The sequence below is a fragment of the Ursus maritimus genome, unplaced genomic scaffold (genome assembly GCF_017311325.1).
Source record: "Ursus maritimus isolate PB19 unplaced genomic scaffold, ASM1731132v1 scaffold_26, whole genome shotgun sequence".
In the NCBI taxonomy this organism is placed as follows: Eukaryota; Metazoa; Chordata; class Mammalia; order Carnivora; family Ursidae; genus Ursus; species Ursus maritimus.
In genome coordinates, this window is record NW_024425119.1 from 9,139,319 (window position 1) to 9,158,198 (window position 18,880).

At 40.9% G+C, this 18,880-nt stretch overlaps 1 protein-coding gene across 11 annotated transcripts in view; it reads left to right on the forward strand.

Annotated features, from left to right (window-relative positions):
* KLRG1 (killer cell lectin like receptor G1) overlaps positions 1–18,880 on the forward strand; it is a 74,508-nt gene that overhangs the window by 22,402 nt on the left and 33,226 nt on the right. For 5 of the 11 annotated variants that reach the window (XR_005837843.1, XR_005837845.1, XR_005837842.1 and 2 more), the window contains exons 4-6: positions 3,643–3,743; positions 4,343–4,442; positions 14,022–14,131. Coding sequence is in view for 2 of the 11 variants with exons in the window: in XM_008697490.2 (XP_008695712.2) it covers positions 3,643–3,743; positions 4,343–4,454 (213 nt within the window). In the remaining 9 variants the exon portion in view is untranslated. Of the gene's footprint in view, positions 1–3,642; positions 3,744–4,342; positions 5,483–14,021; positions 14,132–18,880 lie in introns of those variants that run through there. The other 6 variants (XR_005837841.1, XR_005837840.1, XR_005837838.1 and 3 more) reach the window with 2 other exon arrangements.

An 18,880-nucleotide genomic window follows, 5' to 3' on the forward strand; every position in this document is an offset into this window, starting at 1 on the left:
ATTACTCCCAGAAAAGCAGTGACATGATTGCACAGTGGCTTGGAGTTTATGGTAAAGCGCGGCAAAAGCTGGCACCAGGGTTTGCTGCTCTCAGCAGGTGTCTCTGTTCCTATGCTGATGAACGGGGCAGCACATTGGTACCCACTGGCTTTTTTGTCCCTTGAGAGGCCATGCTGCCTCTCTCAAATGCACTCCAAGAAGGGGAACTCTCTCTTCCAGTGCAACCCAGAGGATCCTCAAATCATGCTATCTGGTCCCAGGTCTCTGCCTTCCTTCCCCACAGAAGCACTGCTATGGCCTCCAGGCTCCACCAGATGGTGACTAATAGACTTCTGAAACTTCAGACTTTGGGCTCCCGTGATTGTAAAAACAATGATCAGCTGCTCTAGTTTTCCCAGTCAGTGGTTTGGGGGAAGTGTTTCTCCTGTGCAATTCCCTCTGCACTGCTTTGTCTGTTTCTCTCTCTCTCCTCTCTCTAAGATCAAGGCCCCCCCCTCCCCCCGCATCATTTGCATTTCTTTTCTCCCCACAGTCATGTCTCTGCACTTCCTGCCTTCCCTGATATGGCTTCTTTTCTCATTCTAGTTCTGCAGTTTGCTCTCTCAGCATTCAGATCCATTTCTTGGGTGTTCAGAATGATGTGATATTTATCTAGCTGTGTTTGAGGGATGAGGCAAGCTTAGGGTCCCCCTACTGTTCTGCCATCTTATCTAGGGTTTTGTTTTATAACTGGAAAAAATCCTTGAGAATATCTGAACTAAATCCTCTTAAGGAAATTAAGGCTCAGTCAGATTAAGCAATTTTTCATCTTTAGATAGCAGCAATAGAGCTAGGGGTAGATACCAGTATATTGTTTTTGTTTTGTTTTCCTAAATGCCATACTTTTCAGATGAAATTAGGAATGAATGCAAAGGTATTTTGTAAACCTTAAAGTACCATACAAATATAAGACGTAATTGTTTTCAGGATACTTCACCTTGAGACAACAAAGCTATCACAGGAGATAGATTATTTGGGAAGGAAGTATTGATAAACAAGTTTTACAAATTTTTCAAATGTTTCATTTAGAAGCCACTGCAACCATGTTTCTTCAATGGAATCTAAGATTGAAATCCAATGGAGAGAAAATAGAAGTTATTCTGAAATGGGAAATAGCATGAAAGACTTGTTCTGTCTGTTATGGACCACATGTTTGTGTCTCTCCGAAATTCATATATGAAAATCCTGATCCTCAGTGTGATGGTATTTGAAGATGTGGTCCTTGGGAGACAATTAGATCATGAGGGTAGGTCTCTCATGATGGGATTGGTGCCCTTATAAGAAGAGACATGAGAGTTTATCTCTCTGCTTCTGCCATGTGAGGATACAGTGAGAAGATGGCCATCTGCAAATCAGGAAGCAAGCTCTCATCAGACACCGATCCACCAGCACCTTGGTCTTGGACGTCCCAGCCTCTAGAATTGTGGGAATTAAATGCCGTTGTTTAAGTCACCCAGTCTATGGTAATTTGTTATAACAGCCTGAACTAAGGCAACCTCTTTTAATGTCTTTACTGGGAGTACAAAGGAGCTTTATGCTTCTCTTTACTTTAGAGTGAAAACTCTTTATTCATGCCAGTGATAGTCTCCAAGTAAGGAAAGGGAACTAATCCAGACAAAGTTAAGAGCAGAGTCCTTGAATTCTTGTTCTTTAGTACCTATCTTCCAGTAAAAACAATGACATCAAAATGGGATATCTGGTGGTATCTTAATAATCACAAAGTTGAAATTTTTTTCTTACCAGAATCTAATATTTTAGTAATTGCTGGATAAAGAAAGAATATTTTCTTCAAAGAGTATTCAACTAATGACGCTGTTTTTAGGAGTTATTGATATGTTTAAATGAACAAAAGTGTATAATGTTGGAGGAAAATTAGGAAGTTTAAAAATATTTTTTCCTGAAACTTGAAGAAGAAAGTAATTTTCTTTGATTTTTTTCAAAACCTCTAGAAGAGGTTTTTCAGATTGCCTGAAGAGCCCCGGGAGTACTCTGCCATGTGGGGTCTTCCTTACCCAGCCCAGGTTTTAGGATATCTGACCTTGAGTATAATGAGAAACAAACGTGGTGTATTAGCTTTAGTAGACATCCTTATTCATACATCAGCCTGTTCTGTGGCAACACTGGGACCCCAAGAAAGTAAATAATACTGGAATCTAATGTTATAATATAAGCTTAAGCTGTCTTCTTGGCATATTTCATCAAAGAAAAAGTGGTTTCTTAGCTAAATGTGCATGTTTCTTGACACATCCTAGGAGTCTCATGATTTTTCTCAGGGCTAGAGAAAGCACAGTGTATTTTATTTTATTTTTTTAAGATTTTATTTTTTAAGTAATACATACACCCAACATGGGGCTCAAACGTACAGCCCTGAGATCAAGAGTCTCATGGTCTACAACCAGCCAGGTGCCCCAAGAAAGCATAGTTTAAAGAGAGAGATGGGTTGCAGAGAGATGGGCTATCTCAGTAGAGGACATGCCAAGGCGTTGGGTTCTAGAACAAGTCTTGCCACTAAATTGCTGTGGAATAACATATGTTACTGCTCTTTTTTGAGTTTCAAAATCCTACAACAGAATTAATCTTCTGGGATTTATCCTTTATTTTATTCCACTTATCAAGGCAATTACCTTAGAGTATAAACTCCTTCATTTGAATGTCAGATTCTACAGAGCAAAGAGCTGTTATGTCTGTTCTAGTGGTGGCATGGGACATATGGGTACAGCCAACTTAAATTTGTCTTATGCTTCTTTCCTTAAGAACTGTTTTTATTTTTCTTGTCATATGCAAGATTCGATGAGAACTTGAAAAATGGGAGTGTGGTGGGAAAAAACCAAGTATATTGCTACAGGCTTAATAATAACTTATGTATTAAATGATGACGAGAAAGATGACTGTTTCCATAGTGGTATTTAGCTTTTCTTCTGTAAAAGTTATTTGAATACCTATTAAGTACTTCATCTAATCAAGGAGGAAGTTATAGTGGAAGGCAGAGTATAATATTTATCTTATCTTTCATGCTATAGAATGCAATTATACACATAAGATTCAATTCTAGGAAATGTTCCACTCTGCAATGCATCTCTAGAATTAGAGTTTAAAAGAAAGATTAGTTATTTGGACTAGGTGGTGGTTTTAATCAGCTTGAACTGCTGACCAAAGTATCACTGGGTGGCTTAAACCACAGACATTTATGTCTCACAGGTCTGGAGGCTGGGAAGTCCAAGATTGAGGTGCTGACAGGTTCGGTTTCTGGTGAGAACATTCTTTGTGGCTTGCAGACAGCTGCCCTCTGATTGTGTCCTCTCCTGATAGAGGGAGATTGAGCTGGGGTCTCTTCTTCCTGCAAGGACACTAATCCCATCATTAGTGAAGACCTCATGATCTCATCGAAACCTAATTACCTTCCAAAGGCCCCACTGCCAGGTACCATCACAGTCAGAGGTTAGTGCTTCAATATATGAATTTTGAGGAGAAATAAACATTCAGTCCATAATAATGGTAATCAGAGGGGGTGTAAGGAATAATTATTTGATCATGACACTGAATCTCTTCTTTGGTTTTCTGCATTTTCTTACCTTTTTCCATCATCTTCAATCTCTCCCTTAGAGCCTGCTTAAACGTTTCCTCAAAAAGGACTTTTACTGGATTGGTCTGAGGAACAATTCTGGCTGGAGGTGGGAAGATGGATCAGCCCTAAACATCTCAAGGTAAGGGGGTTCAAAACAATGGGGAAAAAGAGAAAAGGGGAAGAGAAATTATGTGACTGGGGTAATAGATTGTGGATAACAGATGGAGAGGAGCGGAAAAGATAAGGAAAGGAACTAGGGAACAGGAGAGGAAATGAGTGGTGGATAAGAGCCAAAAAAAAAACCCCCCAAAAAACCAAAAACCCACCCCAGGGGCGCCTGGGTGGTACAGTCGTTAAGCGTCTGCCTTTGGCTCAGGGCGTGATCCCGGCGTTATGGGATCGAGCCCCACATCAGGCTCCTCCGCTGGGAGCCTGCTTCTTCCTCTCCCACTCCCCCTGCTTGGTTCCCTCTCTCGCTGGCTGTCTCTCTCTGTCAAATAAATAAATAAAATCTTAAACAACAACAACAAAAACAACAACAACAAAAACCCCACCCCAAAACACTACCCCCCTTCTCCAAAAAAGGATGACATCTTAAAGGGAGGCTAATGTTTTGGGAGCTGAGAGAAGTGGGGCCTGACTAGGGAGAAAGAACGGCCCAGTTTTTATCCCTTCATGCCTTGCAGCTCCTCTGCTCTCCTGTTACCTTAAGTGATTGACTTTTCTGATTTCTTACAGGATTCTTTCAAATAGCCTGATACAGAAGTGCGGTACCCTCAGCGAAGAAGGTCTCCGGGCCTCCAGCTGTGAAGTTCTTTTACACTGGGTCTGTAAGAAGGTCAGACTTTGAGGGGTCAGAGCTGTCAGATGGCTCCCTAACAAGACGGAGCAGGCCTCTGGCTGCTGGGGTGGCCATGAGTGTGTGAATGCTGAACCTTCTAGTACACGACATTTGATGCAAGATTAATGCAGTTTCCCTGGGATTGATGGTTTATCGCTCGACCCTCTTTGAGCACGTTTAGATATTATCTTAACAATTTAAATGATCTAGAAACATTTGGGAAATAAACATTTTTTGTAGTACTTCCCACCCTAGTGACTGATGAGGCCTCCTTCAGCCCCATTCCCACCATCTCTGTCAAAAATGTATGTTTCCTCTCTGTTATGATCCAAACTGATCTGACGAAATCCGTGCAGGTGTACACTATTTCTAGTGCGTTACCGGGGTTTGATGTGTGCTAGTGGGTTGGCATGTGACTTATTCCTCATAATATATTTTTATCCTAACGGTGGCCCTTTGCAGATAAAGCTGTGTTCTAGGGATGGTGCTAATAGAACGTAAATTGTAGAAAGTGGACGAGAACAGGGTGCTGCTTTCTGCTTCTCAGCTCTTCACCACCTAGAGTCCTGGCCTTGGCTAAATTTAATTTTTCTGGGCGTGCGTAGACGTGGTTGAGTAAACCGATATATGACCATATCTTAAACATGTTGTGAATGGGTGATCTGCGAGTTAATTTCACAATAGTGGTCAGTCTGAGGAAAGTTTACGGAAGCCATTTATGTGCTTGATACCCGAATTATTTGAGGCACGAATGACTCAAAAATGAGAAAAACATGATTATTTCTCTTAAGTAGGGTTTAGAGATAGGCAGGGAGGGAAGGTGCTGTTTAAAAGATGTAGGAGGGAGTACTGAGGGGGACCATCATTCTGTACTATAGATGACCCTGGATTATAATCTCTTATCTTTCTCTCATAGTTTTATTTTTTTAGGAACATGAACTGTATCTTATCCACCATTGTATCCCCCACACCTAATAGAGTGCTTGTATCAATGAATATTAAATGAATGAATGGATGAATAAAAAATTTAAAAATTCTTATTCTAGTTTTTTTTTTTTTTTCTGTTAGCCCATGAGTTTATTAGAGGAATTAAGGGCAAGAAACACAGTATTTTCTAATCCTTCCTAACCCCACCCAGTGTGAGTTCAGTAGCTGCCTCTAAAAAGGCAAAGAGCCAGTTTCATCTAGATGTAATGTTTACAGTAGGACGTGGTGGAAACCAGCTCCCATCTCCTCATGATCTCTTACCTTTGGCTCTGGGGCTGGAGGATGTCTCTTGTTTATGAATGTGGTGGTAGCGAGTCCCGCTTGGGTAAGGATGTAGGTAATGATGCCCCTTGGCCCTGGCTTGGCTGCTACAGGGCGCACAGTCTCATTTACTTGCTCAGAGAGAAACAGAGGAGGACGTTGCATTCCTGAGCTCTCCCCTGAGCAGGCAGTTTGAGGGCAGCTCTTCTCCGTGACAAAGGTTCAGTCTTTTTGCAAGGATTTCTCACCCCCTCTCATCAGAATTGGATCTAGTTCTTCACTGCTCTTTCTCCCTTTAGGATGTTACATTAGAAATCACTTCTCTCCTAGCTATTTATTTCTCCCCTAGACTTACTCATTAGGAGCCAGGGTCAGTCATTAACTCAATTCTTCTACCTTGCCTCGTGAAATAAAGTTTGAGTTTATTTTTGTGTCTGGTGCAAGAAAGCAGTCCACTTTCCTTCTTTTGCATGTAGCTGACCGGTTTTCCCAACACCATTAAAAAAAAAAATTTGGATCTTTTTATTCCAAGGTTTTCAAAAGAAATAAAACAGAAAAAGCAAAACAATCTGATCAAATGTACAGTTCAAAAATGTCTTTTGGGATTTAGCAACAAGTCCTAGGAAAGAAAACTCCAGAGTTTTCTTGAACCAGACAAGTTAGCACTGGCAAGTTTGTGGCACTAGTAAAACAAAAACAAAAAATTAACTCTCGGGGTGCCTGGGTGGCGCAGCGGTTAAGCGTCTGCCTTCGGCTCAGGGCGTGATCCCGGCGTTATGGGATCGAGTCCCACATCAGGCTCCTCCGCTAGGAGCCTGCTTCTTCCTCTCCCACTCCCCCTGCTTGTGTTCCCTCTCTCGCTGGCTGTCTCTATCTCTGTCGAATAAATAAATAAAATCTTTAAAAAAAAAATTAACTCTCTTGATCATATCGTTATCTCCATGAAAATCTTTTTATTTTTTCAATCTGTAAAAAAGGTCTTTCTTCATAAATTAACTTTTTAAATAATTTAATGGCTGTCTACTACGTGATGTTTAACGATTTTTTTTTTTTTTTTAGTGTACAGAGGTTATGTTTCCCAACTCTTACCCAGACGAGTATGGCATTTAGTTCAGACCTATCTAGCAGCAGATTTCCCCAACCCTCTAACCGAGCTACCAAATTTCTCTCTTAACTAATGCAAACATATCAAGTAGTGAGAGACCCAGGCTTATAAATGGAGTAGATACAAGGAGGGCGCTGTGTCCGGTCTGGACTTTGACAAAGCAGTAATATTCCAGGGAGCGTAGAACCAATAATAGCACAATTTTAAAAAAGGAAACAAAAACAAAACACATTTCTCTTATGACAATGTAATTTTCACTAGAGTCTACCCTTCTCAGAGCATCAAAGACTTTTGAAACTATGAAATGTCACTGACGTCTATAATCAAACACAAGCATGAAATTTAAGAACTCAAAAGTGCTGGAAAGAGATTACTGCAGAGCCCTAGCTCTACTACCATTTGTTGAAGGGACTTTTTCCCTGTTGCATATTCTTGCCTCCTTTGTCGAAGATTCATGGACCATGTAACAGTGGGTTTATTTCTGGGTATCCTCTTCTGTTCCATTGATTTATGTGTTTGTTTTGTGTCAGTACTGTGCTGTTTGGCTTACTACAGCTTTGTAGTGCATCTTGAAATCTCGAATTGTGATACCTCCAGTTTTGTTTTTCTTTTTCAAGATTGCTTTGGCTATTTGGGGTCTTTTGTGGTTCCATACAAATTTTAGGATTGTTTGTTCTAGTTCTTTGAAAAATGCTGTTGGTGTTTTGATAGGGATTGTATTAAATTTATATATTGCTTTGGGTAGTGTAGTCACTTTAACACTTTTTTAAAAAGATTTTTAAATTATTTTTAAGTAATCTCTACACCCAATATGGGGCTCGAACTTACCACCCCTGAGATCAAGAGTCACATGCTCCACTGACTGAGCCGGCCAGAAGCCCTCAATATTTATTCTTCCAATCTGCGAGGATGGAACATCTTTCCCTTGGTTTGTGTTGTTTTCAATTTCTCTCATCCACGTTTTGTAGTTTAGAGTACAGTGATTAGAGTTAATCAGATTCTTCAGTTCATGGGTCACCATCTTCATCAGTCATATATGCCTTTCTCGCGGTGCATTTACCTTTCTCCTTGGCCCCACATCCCCGCTTTCATTTATCTTTCCTCCACCGAAACGTACTTTGATGTTCATTGTATCCCTTGAGCCTGTTTGTATCTTTATAAAATATGTAGTGTTCTTATTTGTTTCATATTTAATTAAATGATTCTATATATTTCATTGTTACACTTTTTTCTGTGAACATGTTTTTGAGTTCTATTCATGTTGCACTATGTACGTGTAATTCATCCTTGTAGCTGTTGCATAATCTTCGTTTTATGTATCCATTCTCTTAATGATGGACACCTAGTTTGCTTTTGTTTCCCCACTATCACAAGCAGTGATGGGATGGATATTCTCTTCTCTATCCCTACTCCAAAGTCTTCCCCATCTTAGGAAATGGCCCTACCTCCACTTAGTTGTTCAGATTCCAAATTGAAGTGCTTCCTGGTTTCTTTTTTTCTGTACCAACAAAGTTTATCATCGCCATCAGCAAAGTATATTCTAAATCTCCTCTCTTCTTCCCATTTCCACTTTTTAAAAAAAGATTTATTCATTTATTAGAGAGAGAGTGTGTGAGCTCTAGTGTGAGTGGGGGAAGGGGCAGTGGGCGAGAATCTCAAGCAGACTCCCCGCTGAGCAGGAACCCGATTGGGCTCCATCTCTTGACCCATGAGATCATGACCTGAACAAAAATCATGAGTGGGATGCTTAACCAACTGAGCCACCAAGGTGCCTCTCCATTTCCACTTTTTTTTTTTAAAGATTTTATTTATTTATTCGATGGAGATAGAGACAGCCAGCAAGAGAGGGAACACAAGCAGGGGGAGTGGGAGAGGAAGAAGCAGGCTCATAGCGGAAGAGCCTGATGTGGGAATCGATCCCATAACGCCGGGATCACGCCCTGAGCCGAAGGCAGACGCTTAACCGCTGTGCCACCCAGGCGCCCCCACTCCATTTCCACTTTTAATTCCAGTCCAAGCCTCTGTTGGTGTTCACCTAGATTACTGTGACAGCTTCCTTTGTTATTACCGCCTTTAAACATAGTTTTAGTGAGGGAAGCCTCAGGTGGTTGAATGTCCAACTCTTGGTTTTGGCACAGGTCATGATCTCAGGTCATGGGATGGGGTGCCAAGGCAGCTGTGCACTGAGCAGGGAGTCTGCTTAGGATTCTCTCTCTCCTGCTGCCTCTTCCCCTGCTCATGTGCATGCACTGTGTAAATAAATAAATAAATAAAATCTTTAAAAAAAACAGTTTTAATGAGGTATAGTTGACATATAGTAAACTGAATATATTTAAAGAGTAAAATTTGATAAGTTTTGACGTATATCTATGTCTATATATCCATGAAAATGTCACATAACCAAAATGATGAAACAGCAGCTACCCTCAAAAGCTTCCTCCTGCCTTTTGTAATTCTTCCTTCTCTCTCGTCCTCGTCACCCAGCACTCTCCCATCCTCAGGAAACCCTGATCTACTTTATGTCACTATAGATTCGATTACATCTTCAAGAGTTTTACAGAGTCAATAAGTATGTACTTTTTTGTCCCCCAGTCTTCTTTCACTCAGAATAATTATTTTGATTTTCATTCACGGTATTGTGTGTAACAATGGTTGAACATCTTTTCATGTGCTTATTTGCCATCCATATATCTTTCTTTGGTGAAGTACTGTTCAAATATTTTACGTCTTTATTTGTTTTCTTGTCGCTGAGTTTTCAGAATCCTTCATATTCTGATACCACATTCTTACCAGATACACACTTTGCAAATATTTTCTCCCAGTCTGTGGTCTGTCTTTTCATTCTCTTAATAGTGTGTTTCAAAGAACAGAAGTTTTTAATTTTTGTGAAGTCTATTGTATCAATCTTTGTATTATAGCTTTTGTTATTTGTATGTTGTCTAAGAAATCTTTGCCTAGTCCACGTTCACAAAGATTGCCTCTATGTTTCCTTCCAGAAATGTTATAGTTTTAGCTCTTGCATTTAAGTCCGTGATCTGTTTTGATCCAACTTTTATATATGGTGTGAGATATGGGTTGAGGTCTCTTTTTTTCTTCTTTTTATAGAAGCCTAATTGGTCCAGCACCTTTTATTGAACTAACTACCCTTTGTCATTAAGCATCTTTTACCTTTGTTGAAAATCAATGATCATATTGGTGCCATTTATTTATATGTCGATCATTTCATTTCTTATACCACTGTAATTTTATCGTAAGTCTTGAAATCAAGTGGTGTAATCCTTCAACTTTTTCTTTTTCAAAATTGTTTTAGTTGTTCTAGGTCCTATGATATTTTACTGTAGATCTTAGATAAATATTCTATTCCTATGTAATTTTGTAAATGTATGGATATGTCAGGTTGAATTGCTGGGTGAATGGATACTTTATTCAAATGAGCCTATGAATTTAAACTCTCCAGCAATGTTTAAGGTCACGTGCCTGTTGCTCTCTACCCTCCTCAGACAAGGGTGAAGTGAACCACAGGCTCCTTATGATAATGAGTTTTCACTGCTAGCTCTAATCCTCCTATGAGTTTTTACTTAGGTCTTTCAGGTTCTTCACATTGGCACATCTGTAAGACAAAGCTGGTAATGATCTTTGCTAGTAAGCACCTCTCGAAGCAAAACCTTGATGATTATAAAGTTTTTTGTTTCCATATTAGTAATGAGAGGAGGAAGGAAATAAAGGGGAGGGGAGAAAACTCTAGGCACACAGGAGAAAGTATGAAAGGAATGTCATAAAAGCAAAGGAAGGAGTGATTTTCAAGGTGGAGGGAGCGTTCATCAATATAAAATGCTAAAGAGATGTAAAGTAGCATAGTGACAGAAGAGTATTCAGTGAGATTGACGATACGGAGGTCACTGTTCATCATTCTTTATTAGTGTGCTGGTGAAAGATGTGAAATTTCAGTGACCTGACACAGGGTAAGGAAATGGAAACAATGAGTTTAGACATTTCCTTTAAGAAGTTTTGTTACAGCAGGAAGGAAAAAGATAATATCTAAATAAAGGGTTATACGCTGCACCAATATATTTTTACATAAATGAGAAAGGGTAGCTTATGTTTATAACTTTTGACTTAGTTGAAAGAGAAAGATTAAAAGTTCATAGAAGACCAGGATCCTTGAGGCAGTGGGTGACTGCGTGACCTGATACACAAATGGGAGAAATAATTTTGAGTGGAAAGAGCGTCCCCTTGATGGGGGAAGATTCCGATATGTTTGTCTAAGTGATAGGAAAGAAAATGTACACTGTGTTTGCCTGGTGAACTCTATTTTCTCAGTGAAATAAAGAACAAGGTTATATGCTAAGAGTGAAGGAGAACGTGATAGGTTTGGGATTGATGGAAGGAAGAATTCTGGAATTTCTACACAGGGAAAAGAGACATCTGCCTAGAGACCCAACATGGCTGCTCGGCACCGAGAGCTCCAGTGAGGCAGGAGGCCATACATTTTCAGTGATTTCAGCCTGCACTCTTGCCTGGTTATTGGCAGCGGCCCATGTCACACTAGTTGTCATGACAGAGAAGTCAAATGGTAGGAATGATGAAGGGTGGGGATTTTACGGGTGGTTTCAGGGGAGAGAAATGGTGTCAGGAAATAGAAGTAGCCAGAACTAGGTAAGAAACCCAAAGAGTGGGGGACCCTGCAGTGAGGAACATGCTGGATGGGAAAAGATTTGGGAGTTACAGTGATGTAGTTTGGTAATGTAGGTGAGGTTAGGGGGCGATGACCAAGAAAGAATTCTTGAGACGTCTTTGGTGCAAAAAAGTGATTTTATTAAAGCACGGGGACAGGGCCCGTGGGCAGAAAGAGCTGCTGCACCAGGGGCTGTGAGGGGTGACTGATTATATACTTGGGAGTTGGGGGCATATAAGGCAAAGGGAGGTTTTCAAAAAGAACTTTTATTTGCTAAGGAGGACCTACAAGATGCTGGAGGCCTTGCCATTGTCAAGTTAAAGTAGTTTTTCCCTCTAGGAAAGCATTAACTTAAGACAGTTTCCTTCTGGAAGTTAGGTTATTGATGAGAATGCTTTTTTCTTGTAAATCACTAAGACATTTGTAAACTGAGGGAGACTCCTGTCTTGCTGGACTGTGATCTCTATTGTTAACCATTTGGTTTTTTTCCCCTTCCCTTACGTTTGGGGCAGCCAGGAGTCCTGAGGAATGTCACAGATCCCACCTGGGAGTGGGGGTGGGGGGTTTGCGGGGCGTCAGTTTGTGTTTTGCCCTCAGCTAGCCTTCTGCTCCCTCATCAGTAATACAGGAGATGAGATAAATACTGCAGTGAACATGGTTGTGGTGCGGAAAAATAAAAATCAGACCGGCCAGAGACCAAGTGACACTCAGAGAGGTAGGAGAACTCGGGTTTATTTTACACCGGGGGACTCAGATGAGCTTGTGCTCGAAATGCTGGGCCCGGGTAGTGGGGTTACAGAGGTTTTATAGGGGGGTGCAAGGGGTCAGGTTCCAAGGGCTGTGCTGACTGCTGGTAGGTGAGTTTCAATTGGGGTGGGGGGCTGCTTTAGGCAGGAACAGCGGTTAGGGAGCTTGTGGCCGGAAGCCTGTTTACAGAAGCAGAAAGGGCTGGTTATTTCTTGCTCCCAGCGGGGCTTCTGGTTATCTCTTGGTCCAACGACTGAGCTAGTACTTTCCATCTTCTGGGACCTGCTTGCCTGGGCCTGCTCTGGGTAATTTTCCTCTTCAGTTGTACATACATCCTATTTCTCTATAATAGATTCCTAAAAGCAAGACTCCTGGGCCAAAATGTATGCCAAATTAAAAATTTTAATAGATACTAGCAGATTATAAGACTGAAACCATTTTACTCCTACTAGCAGCGGATGAGAGCACTGCTCCTTCCTTCTCAGCTCCGGAGTTTACATTTTGGCTTATTATCATCATTCTTATCCTTTTTTTAAAAAAAGATTTTATTTATTTATTTGAGAGAGAGAGAGAGAGCACAAGCCAGGGAGAAGCAGAGGGAGAAGAGACTCCCCGCTGAGCAGGGAGCCAGACACGGAGCTTGATCCCAGCCTCCCAGGATCATGACCTGAGCCGAAGGCAGACACTTACCTGACAGAGCCACTCAGGTGCCCCTCTTATTCTTATTCCTATTCTTGTGTGTGTGTGTGTGTGTGTGTGTGTGTGTGTGTGTGTGTGTGTGTTGGGGGGGGTAGGAGGAATGTTACATCCCAGTTATAGTTTGTGTTTTCCTAACTGCTAATATCTTTGAGCATCTCCTCAAGTTAATTTGTACTTTGTATTTCCTTTGAATTACCTCTTCATATCCCTTGGCTGTTTATTCTCTCAGGGTTTTTGTTTTTGTTTTTTTTTTCGGTTTTTGTTTTGTTTTGTTTTTCTTTCTTACCGATCTGTAGGCACTGTGTATACTTCTAATAATCTTTTGTTAGTTGTATATGTTACAAATGTTTTCTTTCTATTATTTGTGTGTGTTTTTTTAATGTCATGGAGACTGTTTTCTATACATGCATTTTAAGTTTTAATAAAGTCAAATCTCTCATTTCCATGCCGCCCCCCCCCCAGTTGTGGATTCTGGTTTTCTATTTTGAATCCCCTACCTGGGATTATGCATACATTACCCAAATATTTTCCTAATAAATTTATATTATTATTATTATTTTGTTTTACGTTTTATTTTTTTACAGTTTTTATTTAAGTATTGTATTTATTCATTTAAGTAACCTCTACCGCCAACACAGAAACGTCGCAGCTCTTCTGACTGAGCCAGCCAGGCAGCCCTTGTTTTACATTTTAATAGTTAATTCATTTTTGCTGTTTTGAGTATAGATAGGTCTAACTTAGCGACAACTGAATTCTGGGCCAAAATCGCGGATCACTGGGAGGGAGGGAACAGGTCAGAGAATTACAGTGGCAAGAAGGCATAGACTATGGGTGGGGGGGTGAGTGGGGGGCAGATGGCATGTGCCTCAAAGGGGGCATGGTTTTTTATTGTTGGAAAATACAGATAAAGTAAAAGTTACCATTTTAACCATTTTCAGGCATACAATTCAGTAGCATTAATTACATTCACAATGCGAATCGATTCAAGGATCCAGTTTTATGGGATGAGGAAAGAGTGTTCTGGAATCCGCAAAGGGAACGACAGCAACACAACAGCCGCAAAAATGCAGGCTGTCCTTTCCTCCCTCCTCTGTCTTTCCAGTGCTGCGGGACCTTCGGCAGCCTCATTCTGTGAGGACTTCATTCGCTAAAAACGGTTGTAGGCGGTTAAGATGAAGGAGTGTGGGAACATTCTGCACCCAGGTGACTAAGGTAAGGTCACGTGTTTTCAGTGCGATGGGGAGTTCAGTGAGCACATGGGGGTATTTGCCCACAGGAGCAGTGAGAGCGTGGGCCGATCTTGGGGGCCCCGATCAGGACTGGCGCGAGCGTGGGCACCGGTACCCAGGATCGGCATGAGCATTTCCTGCCGACTCAGACCGGACACTGGTGGTGCCTCACCCCAGATCGCTGTTCCTGCTCTGGGTCTGGTCAGTGTGCTGGTGATGCCAGCAATGGGTTCTAAAAGAATGTTTGTATATGCCTGCACCTTTATTTATGTACAGAGAACTTTATTACACTTCTACAATGGGAAAGGTTAGAAACGATTCAAATATCCATCAGTATTGAAATGATTAAATACATCGCCTCACCGTTTGCTTTCCTTCTGTAGAACAGACCTGTTAAAATGAGAATGTTTTCATTTTTTGCCCGTATAACTAGGAAACAACAAAAATAATAGAGAAAAAGAAACCGGTCTTTACTCCAACAAAATCGTCAAGCTAGAATGTTAGTGGAGTGAGGAGTTCCTCTGGATCCCAGTGCTCTTGTTCGCTTGGACTCGGGTTTCTGCCCAGCTCGTCCCAGCTGGAGGATTAGTCTGGTTTGGCTCCTGTGGGAATGCAAGTTTAGACGGTAGTCCTATTGCTTCATGGTGCTTTGGATTGCTTAATGTACCTTCTCCTTTCTCCATCCCCCCCCCCATACAAATCTACTCTCAAAAGTTGCATTTTCTTCTTTTGCCCCTGAGAACAGGTCCTCTCTGTCTTCAAAAAGGCGACATCTTTGGTCACATGGCTATAGAGTTAGTGACCTCACTCCAAATTTGTAACGGATGCCAAGACTGAGGTGGTGGCCTCTGTGGGCTAGAAGGGCTGTTGTGGCCGGTGCTGGTCTTACCAGTGCGGCCCCAAAGCAGCTGTTATGTGCATGCGATCTGTCCACGGGCTGGCTAGCATGTGCTCTGTAGATCCCCGGTAAGAACTAGGAGAAGGTTTTTTGTTTGTTTTTGCTTCAGTATTCCGAACTGCAAGGCCCTGTGTGACTAGTACCATCTACTTGCTGCTCCTCACTGTGATGGGTGTACTGTGCTCAAACACTTCCCTGAAACCTGTTAGTTACACTGGCTCTTTGTATGGCCATATGTTACATATATGTATTTTTAGGTAATACCTTGTGCCTACTTGAGAGGGGTGGGAACGTACTGGGAAGAACACCAATGCTGGAGATAATAAGACAAACCTGTATTCAAATCCTTTTTTAAATAATTACTGTGTGACTTTAGGCAAAACGCGTAACTTCTCTGAGCCTAGGTTTGCCTATCCTATAACCTCATTCCATCTAAAATAGCCGGTCTCCTTACTCTGACATGCACTTGCAGGTTAGTTCCTTCAAAACTCTCGTCAAGTCTGTGATTCTCTTGACGTGTTACTTCTTTGAAGTTATTATTTACTAGTTTTGAAAATGTGCATGTTCACAGTATAAAAATACAAAAGCGAGAAAGGGATGGATTTGAAAACAGTCTGTTCCCACCTCTGATTGCTGACTCACTCAGTTTTTACTCCTTCTTCCGTTCTTTTCCAGATAGAATCTTCTCATACACAGCAGTTACTTATATGAGCATGTGTGCGTGCACAGACGCATATGCCCCTCGAGCTGTAGCGTAGTGTACGTGCTGTTCTGAACTTCACTCCCCCCCAGTAAACAGTGTATCTTGAATCTTTTTATGTTTATACTCACAAGAATTGCTTCTTTCTTTGTAATGGTTGGATAGAATTCTATTTTATGGATATAACAATGTATTTAGCTAGTCTATTTTTTTTTTTTTTAAGATTTGATTTATCTATTTGAGAGAGAGCAAGAGAGCACAAGCAGGGGGAGTGGCAGAGGGAGAGGGAGAAGCAGGCTCTCCCAGGGGCCCTCAACAGACGTTTTGACCTTCTTCACCAGAGAAGTTTTTCATCAAACATTTTGATCTTTGCTAATTAGATAGAGAGGTAAAAAATATTCTCCCACTTTGGTTTTAATTTGTATTTCTCTTATTAAGAACTATAGAGAGCATCTTTTCATGTGCTTAAGGGCCATTTGTATTTCCTTTTCTGTGGACTGACAGTTCATAGCCTTTATCCTTTATTTATTTATTTATTTATTTATTTATTTATTTATTTATAATAATTTTTTATTATGTTATGTTAGTCACCATACAGTACATCCTTAGTTTTTGATGTAATGTTCCATGATTTTACCCCCCCTTCATTCTTCCCTTCCTTCTAACGATCTTCCTGCTATTTCTTATGTTCCATAAATGAGTGAAACCATATGATAATTATCTTTCTCTGCTTGACTTTTTTCGCTTAGCATTATCTCCTCCAGTCCCGTCTATGTTGCTGCAAATGTTGGATAATCGTTCTTTCTGATGGCTGAGTAATATTCCATTGTAAATATGGACCACATCTTCTTAATCCAGTCATCTGTTGAAGGGCATCTCGGCTCCTTCCACAATTTAGCTATTGTGGACAATGCTGCTATGAACATTGAGGTGCATATGGCCCTTCTCTTCACTACGTCTGTATCTTTGGGGTTAGCCTTTATCCTTTAAAAAAAAAATTGGATGAAGGGCACCTGGGTGGCTCAGTCAGTTAAGCATCTGCCTTTGGCTCAGATCATGATCCCAGGGTCCCAGGATTGAGCCCCGAGCCCCACGTAGGGCTCCCTGCTTAGTAGGGAGTCTGCTTGTCCCTCTGCTGCTCCCCTGCCCACTCACCGCCAGCTCGTGCACTCTCAAATAAATAAAGTCTTTAAAAATTTTTGGATGAGTAATCTTTTCCTCAATAATTTGGAAGAAAAAAGTTCTGTATATACTAAATAGATTAGCCTTTTGCGTGTGATAAAAACTGAAAATATTTTGTCTTAGTTTGTCATTTTTCTCTTGTCTATGATGGGATTTTTTCCCTAGTTAGAAATTTGGGTTTTTACATGAGAGACTATGGACTATGAGAAACAAACTGAGGACTTCAGAGGGGAGGGGGGTGGGGGAATGGGATAGACCGGTGATGGGTAGTAAAGAGGGCACGTATTGCATGGTGCACTGGGTGTTATACAGAACTAATGAATCATTGAGCCTTACATTGGAAACCGGGGATGTACTGTATGGTGACTAACATAATATAATAAAAAATCATTAAAAAAAAAAAAAAAGAAAGAACTTCAAATAAAATGAAAAAGAAAACAAGACAAAGCAAAGAAAAAAAAAGAAATTTGGGTTTTTATATATCAAATTTATAATTTTTTAAATAAGTTCTGGGTTTCATATCATTTGAAATCTTTCAGTCTCCATTCTAAGATCAAATTAGTTAAAGAAGAGTTACAAGACAATTGACTTCTAGTGAAATGCAGAATTACCGAAGCATCAGGGACTAACTGGAATCGGCACTGTTGTGGCAAGAAGGGTGGAAAATTGGTGCATCTGCCCATGAAACATGGAAGAGTGCAATGATTACGTGTTTGAAGGCTCATCCAGGAGGGCTTAAGAACCAACGTATGGTGGGACAGATAGTCTCTGACTCAGGAACTCACCAAGAATCCCTAGACTCAGAAACAGCCACAAGTGGAAAACATAGTTGAGAGTCTAGAACCCTGGGGTGCTCTTTAAAGATACAAAATTCTGGGAATGCCTGGGTGGTTCAGTCAGTTAAGCACCTGCCTTTGGCTCAGGTCATGATCCTGGGGTCCTAGAATCGAGTCCTGCATCGGGCTCCCTGATCAGTGGGGAGCCTGCTTCTCCTTTCCCTCTGCTGTTCCCCTTGCTTGTGCTCTCTCTGCCAGATAAATAAATAAATAAATAAATAAATAAATAAATAAAATCTTAAAAAAAATAAATATACAAAATTCTGGATAGAAGTTTACCTATGAATAATAGCTTTTCTTGAGAGTATAAAAACTTACTCAATGATGAGAGTTGTAGAATATTAGAGAAAGACTTCATTCTGTGGTCTTGAAATTCTGGCTGAAGCTAAAGCTGAGAATAGTAGGGGACAAGAAGTGCCATATTCTAAAGGGAGTCCTTAGACACACCCCATAGGATTTTCCAAACTGGTTTAGGGACAGTTACCAACAGTTCATTAGGGGAAATTAAACACTGATTATGATATAGTTTTGCAATATAGGTGAGGCTCAGTGGGGTAGAGTCTGGAGCTAATGACCAAGAAAGAATTCTTGAGACATCTTTGGTGCAAAGTAGTGGTTTATTAAAGCATGGGGACAGGACCCGTGGGCAGAAAGAGCTGCTGCACTAGGGTTGTGAGAGGTGGCTGATTATATACTATGGGGTTGGGGGCGGTAAGGAAAAAGGGAGGTTTCGAGAAAGAACTTTCATTGGTTAAAGAAGACTCACGGGATACCGGAGGCCTTGCCATTGTCCAGTTAAGATTGTTTACCCTTCTAGTAAGGCATGAACAGTAAGATAGTTGGGAGCTTCCTGGAGGAACACTACACTCGGCCCACTTCAAGTATCTGTCAATGGGCTGCAGGTTATAAGGACATTTAATTGTATTTACATTCCCTTTTGGAAGCTAGACCATTGATAGAAATGCTTTGTTCCTGTAGATTGCTAAGGCATTTGTAAACTCAGGGAGACTCAGGTCTTGCAGGATTGTGATCTCTATTTGTTAACTATTTGTTTTTCCTCAGCTTTAGGGCAGCCAGGAGTGCCTGAGGAATGTCACATATATCCCATGGGTAGGG